Raw genomic sequence first — 7,054 nt, forward strand, 5'->3', positions numbered from 1 at the left:
CGTGAAAAATCCCTTTCGAAATATGAATAATCGTGAACCGTGCGTTCAATATTTAGTCGTGGAATAATTCTCGCAGTATGACTGGTGCCATTTCTGCCGTGATTAACGACTAATTACGTCATTATAACACCTTGTTAAAAAACACTTCGGTCAATATTTATACACATATGCTCGCTCAAGAGTTTTTTTAAGTGTCAAAATTGCAAAGGAAAAGAAAATGTTTTCATATGGCAATGGCTTTTCTTGATAGAATCTTATCACGTGGATTTCAGCTGTTCTTGTATTTTACGTTTTACATACAAAAGTAATTAAAATATTAAAAAAGATAACATCTTTGCACAAGCACTCAGTGTTTAGCAAAAGAAGACGCACACCAAGATCAAAAGAACTATAATGCAGTACTGAAAATAGCATTGAAAGCTGATTTTTGTTCACGCAAGTGTGTTTGCTCGACGCACCAAACATGTTCGCGCGTGCGAGACTATTTTTAATTTACTCGTTTTTTATCTCTCTATCGGAATTGCTGAAAATGGGCAGATAAACGTAATTGTAGGTGGCCTACCGACGAGAGATTTACTCGCAAAGTATCACGATCAAATATGCGCACCCTTGACACGACAAAGACCCTGAAAAGGTGATTCATTCGCCTTGCTACTAAAGCACAAAGCTCAAAAGCCTACAAGCAATCAGTGAAAATAGCCGGACACTGCATTGGAATGCTAGGGTAACCATTTAAAGGATTTACTCTATTAAGGAAGATTTGATTTGTGGGATTTCTAGCAATCAAGGGAACAAGCGCTGTCGTTTCAAAACGTCTGTCACTTAGTAGAAGTAGGTCATTTAAGAAGCAGCGAGCAACTCAAAAAGCTTTTATCTTAAAAACAGGAAACTCATTATAAACTCTGACGTTGGGGAAAACTCCTATTCAACTTTACAACCAAAGAGAAAAACAAAGTTAAAATGAGCGACTCATCACTATTTCATGAAGAGACTGGACGAACGTCTGCACGCAACGGGGAGGAAATAAGCGCAGTCACTCGTAAGAACAACACGCAGCAAAACTGTCTTCTGTCTTGAAAAGCGGGGTTTCTTCACACAAAACCGAGGATAAAGAGTATAGCTAAGTTTATAAGATAAAGGAACTATGCTAACGCAGCTTCAAAGTGAGACAAGTCCACTTTCTTCAAGTGACTTCATTGAGGAGACTTTGTGCTAAAAAAACAATCACTGTTCGTACTGAAGAACAAAACTCACAAAACGGAAGTCTGCGTCAGACAATAGCTCGAGCCTTAGTAAACAATATCATTTATTTCTAATATTGTACATTTTGGTAAAATCGGCGCGCCCTGTCGGCAACCGGCGTCTTTGATTTTCCTCAAAACATGCGACGGTGGTCAACGATGAACAACAACACAACGATGCCAGCTTCACTCTTGGGCGGGGGACCGTTGATGTCACGCCAGGAGATGCTCGTCTGGTGCGTAGTGTTTGCCGTGGAAGCTTTGATAACGGTCTTCGGCAACAGCTTCACCATCGCTATCTTCACAAGCTCCTATCTCCGCCAGAACCGGGCATTCTATTTTCTTGTGAATTTAGCCATCGCTGATCTGCTGGTCGGCTTGTCTTCAATGCCTTTGTTTATAATGCTCTTCACTAAGTTTTTCTCCGGGGAATACATATCAGAGCTGTTATTCGTATCGCATCGATTCGTGGACTCGTTTACGAGTTTTGTGGCGCTGTTTTCGCTTGTTTTGGTAGCAGTAGAGCGGATGTATGCGGTCGTGTATCCGTTACGTCATCGTACCACACGAGTTGGGTCCTATATCGCATGCGCATTAGCAATGTGGGTTTTCTCATTGGCGGTGTCTGTCTTGGGTACTTTACCATCCCACATTGATCAGACCATCTCCTTCTACCTGTTCTTCATTCTCCACTCGTCCGCACTGATTGTTGTCAGCATTTCCTACGTCATTGTATGGAAGTGGGTCGTGTGCCGGGTCAATAACACCGCTGCCAGACAGCGTGACCCCAGGGATCGAAGGCTCGCACGAACTCTGGCGTTAGTGACCGTCATGTCTATAGTAGCCTGGGTACCATTCCAAGTGATCCATTACGTAGAAACACTTTGTCTGACTTGCGCAATGGTGCCTAACACCCCTCTTTACTTCAGCAAGCTATTGCATTATGGGAACTCTCTTATCAATCCAGTTCTTTACTGCTTTCGTATTCCGGAGTTTAATAAAACGGCGTCTAAATTTCTCGTGAAGATGCACTTGCGAGAAGCCAGCCAGCAGTCTGTCCCTGTTGAGCTAGATGAACTCAAGGGGGGTGGTGTGAAGTTTGACGCACATGACACAAGGGTGTTCAAACCAGGAGGGCGAGAAGTTGTCAGTTACGCAGCATCTACTCCGCCCACTCCTAAAGGAGGCACAGTGACTGTAATAACAGACATGTCGAACGAGTCCCCAGCTAGGTCTAGATCGGCGAGTCATTGAGAAAGAGCACTCAGACGTCGGACGAGTTCCTAGCTAGGTCTAGATCAGCGAGTCATTGAGAAAGAGCACTCAAACATGTCAAACGAGTTCCCAGCCAGGTCTAGATTAGCGAGTCATTGAGAAAGAGATTAGACATTTCGAACGAGTCCCAAGCTAGGTCTAGATCAGCGAGTCATTGAAATAGAGCACTCAGACGTCGGACGAGTTCCTAGCTAGGTCTAGATCAGCGAGTCATTGAAATAGAGCACTCAGACGTCGGACGAGTTCCTAGCTAGGTCTAGATCAGCGAGTCATTGAAATAGAGCACTCAGACGTCGGACGAGTTCCTAGCTAGGTCTAGATCAGCGAGTCATCGAGAAGGAGGAGCTACTTCATTAGTTGCGCATCGGAGGGAGTTCACAAATTTCGTTTGGGCCATTTTTGTGTATTGTTAAGTTAACGTTGGCCCACGGACAACCCGCGATGTAGCACCTTTAAGATAGTCTTGAATCTTAGTTTTCGAACAATCATGATCCCAGGGGCGTAGCCACGGGGTGGCCAAGCCCTCCCTCTTCTAGCAGCCAAAAATACAGTGAATTTACGAGACATTATCTAAAATACAGGAGAAAATGCCTTGATTGTCCCTTTTGGGCCCCTGGCTACGCCGCTGGATCTTTTTAAAATATCACTTCTCAGTTATACTTAAAATATATATGTATGTGTCAAACATACAGAAACGCTTATATATATATATATATATTCACAGTTGTGTTCTTAAATGGGCTGCAGAGTAAGATTTTCCATTTATAACCATTTAAGTAGTTCGAACCTGTAAACCAACTTATATAGCTTGGGTGTTAACATCAACACGCAGATAGACTACACAGGGGGGGGGGGGGGAGGTGCGCAGGGTGCGCGCACCCACCTTGGCGGCCAAGTCATTATTAAGGAATCTTCAAAGACTAGGCTTTTTCCATAAGATACGTATGACTGCGCACCCCCCCCCCCCCCCCCCCCCCCGTCAGCCAATCCTGGGTACTTGCCTGCTAAGTCAATACACAAATAAACAATAGCATTAACATTTAATGTTGTTATTTGTTATTTTGAAACCCAATGTGATTCTGCATTTTACAGTTTTAGAGAGCATCATTGTAGATTCCATTGTACAATGGAATGTCACAAATCAGCTGAAATGCGCCTTGCTTTGCGATGCGCTATCTGCAATCCTTGTAGCCTCGTCCCCAGGCTACTCCCTCGCTGTCAGCGCTATGATGCTTTGCGTGCAGACTTACACTTTTCCAATATGGCAGACGCTTTTCATGCTGACTTCGAGCCTGGCAGATCCTTCACCAATAGTATCTCCATTTTTTAAAAAAAAAACTGTTTATTTTACCAGCGATCAAAGAAAAATGTGCCTTGAAAAGTGTTCAGTAGGTTTTTTTCAGTAAGATTTCGCTGCTTGCATTAGAAAAAATTCGATGAGTCGTTAAATTTCACGCAGAAAAATATTTTTTTTCATTTTTTACGGTTTACATAAATAATATAAGGAGGGGATGGAGGAAGAGCAAGAACTACATCATGTGTTGAGCACTCTTTGGCGCGAAAGAATACACCTCCATTTATCTTAGATAATAATAGATATCTCATTAAAATAAACGAACCTTTACAGCTTTGATAGAAAATAATGTCTTTAAAGGCTGCCGAAAATGGTGTTGCTTGCCTCAAAGGAAAGACGCCATTTGTGGCGCTTTCGGAAGAATCCGCCAGGCTTCTCGGGGGCGAGAGCAGAAAGGGCCAGTGACGTCATAGCCATGTAGAGCGTGACCGGCCCACCGAGAAGCCTAGGGACGGGGCTACTATCCGTGCATACACTCTTTTTTTCATATAAAAACCTTTTTTTATAAAAACGTCCGGCCTGAGACTTCAACAAATTTTAAGAACATGCTAAAAACATGCCGAGGCTCAGATAGCAGAAAAATGTTTCTTTCTTTGTCCTGATGCGTTCTAAAATGCAGAATCAAATTGTGCGCTTATTATTGCTTATTATTGCTATTGATCATTAGTGTAATTCTCTTCCTAATAATTTATATTGATAATTATATTCTTATATAAACTAAAATTTAAGAACATATTCAGCCTTAAAAAGTTCCCAAAAATAAGAACGGCCTAGCCTCAACTGAAAATTAGATGTTCTTATAAAAAAAGTACATACGTAATCTGAAATAAAAAAAGTACATACGTAATCTGAACTACTACTCCGTGGCGACCGAATAGTCCCCGACGCGCTATCCGAAACCTACCCGACTATTAGTAAGGCGCATTTCAGCGAAATGGGAATTTCGTTGTTTAGAATACAGCCTTAAATACTTGTTCCACCTGTCCTTGCATAGGAAGATGCATTTTATGAAAGGTCACAGGTGTATTCTCACAATCCCAGCCATACGTAAGAAAGCCCTAAGTAAATGTTAGCTCACATCACATGCGGCTTATCAGGTGAATAAGGCATCGGAAAAAGCTTATAATGTTGGGAATTAACTTATCAGACAACTCGATTAGATTCTTTACCCCCTAGGCGGACATAAAGCTGTGTCTTTCTCGATTGATTCTTTAAAGTGTGTCGGGTTTTTTTGACAACTAGAAATCGCCTCATGAATTCTATCCAAAGACTACGGCTTGTAAAACCGTAGTCGTTTTCGCTCCTAGTCTTCACTGGACAACGCCCGTCACCAATTCATTTGTATATCATAAAGCACTAGGTATTGTGTGGCAGACTCGTACCCAGTCGCTAATTAAATATGACGGCGCGCAATGCGTTATGGGGAGAGATAAGGAGCCCTCAATTCCTTCCCGTACATCCTTGCGCGCCCTCTTTTTTCCTCTCAAGCCTTCTCTTTCTGTTCTTTTATTAATAAGCGACTGGGTACGAGTCTGATTGTGTGGTAAGGTTTATGGCGTCCTAACATTTCCAAGGTGTGCTTCCAATGTGTGCTTCAATGTGTTGGATCACCAGGGCAGTCATAGCCTGCAATGCAAACGTTTAACCGGTGTTTTTATAGCCGCCTCCATCCATGATGGCCGCTACGAATCGCTCGAGGCTTGTTTTTCGCTATCAAAACACAGGGAAAAAGGCATGTATTGCCAGCCTGCTAGCCGGCTCTGGATTCCTGTGGAATCCACAGGAATACCTAAACTCCGAGAGCCGGCTAGCAGGCTACTGTGCAACATGGCGCATGGCATGCCTGTACATTTACAATAACTAATTCCCTTGTGTTTTTATGTCAATATTGGTATATATCATAACATTAACTTTATTTGAATTTTGTACTGTTATATATTTTTCTTACGAAAATGTAGATACCTTATGAAAGTAAACGCACAAACTCATTTTACACCATGGGGTGAAACAAAACAGGAAAGAGAACGTTTTTATCACTCAACAATTATTAAACCTGAGTGTCATGGATTAGAGGGTGCATGGATCCATTCGCAAGAAGGTCCATGGAGCACTGGGGCTGAGCTTTGTACCAGCCATCTGATCAGAAAGAGCCGCTTAAAATATTCCTTTGTTCTGTCTCTAAGAATGAATTTTTTTTATTAGTTTTTATTATTTTTGAAACGTTCTTTAGAATAAAACTCGATCATTGCATTTACCACAGGGGCGGTCGAGCTTTTCGCTAAAGCGGAGGTTTGGCTCAGTAACAAAGGGAAAGGGGTGATTTTTATTTGTCACATATGACAGCCCAAAGGGGGGCCTAAACCCTCCCCTAGATCCGCTCTACAGCACCACAATTTTTTCTCTGTTTAGTCTCTTCCAGAGGTCTCTCCCCCACTCTTTGTGGGACACCATAAATAATCCCATGAATTGACTTGACACCTTTGTGTTTGTCTAATCACTCTGAAGACGCAGCGAAGCGTGTAGCGTCTATCAGCAAGTAATTAAGTTCGAGCTAAAACTTCATCAAATCGTGGTTGACAGTCGTATAAGCCTTTAATCACTTGGCCCTCTCTTACTAATGCAGTGCCACAGTGCCAGGCTACAAGCCTTTGATCATTTTATTGTTTAGTATTCATTTTAGAAGCTGTACACGTACATGCCGACTTAACGTATTTAAACAAACTGTACAAAAACACTGTGGCCGAAAATCACAATCTATCACAGCACAGTACAGGGAATGTCTTGAGTAAACATGCAGATATTGCAATGCAGTGTTAGCAAAGTATTGTTTGTTTGGCTCAAGAGGGCCTTATAAACACAGTCTCTGAAGTAAATACTGCTTTGTTCGGACCGTGGGAAATTTCAGGACCCTATTGTGTTCACGCTAAGTGGCAATCGCGCAGCCCGCGGAACAGCAAGCCAGAGGCACGTCACACAAAAGCCTGTCGCGTGCTGTAATACGCACCAATTGTGCCGATTCAATTGCTGTGTTTTAACGTCACAGAGTTTATTGTCCTTCTCAGTTTGTGCTGGCTTGTTAACCAATCACGCGCGGCCGTTCCCACGGTGCGGATTTATCGATCATAAAAGGGCAGTCTGATGAGGCATAGTGCGCGAGCCTCTCTTATGCCTACTCAGTAACAAA

General features: G+C 42.6%; 1 protein-coding gene across 2 annotated transcripts; it reads left to right on the forward strand.

Moving 5' to 3' along the window:
• Positions 1 to 382: 382 nt before the first annotated feature.
• LOC5516995 (adenosine receptor A1) lies at positions 383 to 3,223 on the forward strand. Of its 2 annotated transcripts, XR_007307404.1 has the most exons (3): positions 383 to 2,532; positions 2,653 to 2,770; positions 2,830 to 3,223. XR_007307404.1 is itself a non-coding variant. In XM_048725633.1 (2 exons), the coding sequence occupies exon 1, from the start codon at positions 1,383 to 1,385 to the stop codon at positions 2,493 to 2,495; it is 1,113 nt and encodes a 370-aa protein (XP_048581590.1). In that variant the 5' UTR covers positions 383 to 1,382; the 3' UTR covers positions 2,496 to 2,532; positions 2,653 to 3,223. The 2 variants fall into 2 exon arrangements, 1 of the variants encoding a protein (XP_048581590.1); XM_048725633.1 differs by having other exon boundaries at positions 2,653 to 3,223.
• Positions 3,224 to 7,054: the final 3,831 nt, after the last annotated feature.

Source organism: Nematostella vectensis, chromosome 3 (genome assembly GCF_932526225.1).
Source record: "Nematostella vectensis chromosome 3, jaNemVect1.1, whole genome shotgun sequence".
Lineage (NCBI taxonomy): Eukaryota > Metazoa > Cnidaria > Anthozoa > Actiniaria > Edwardsiidae > Nematostella > Nematostella vectensis.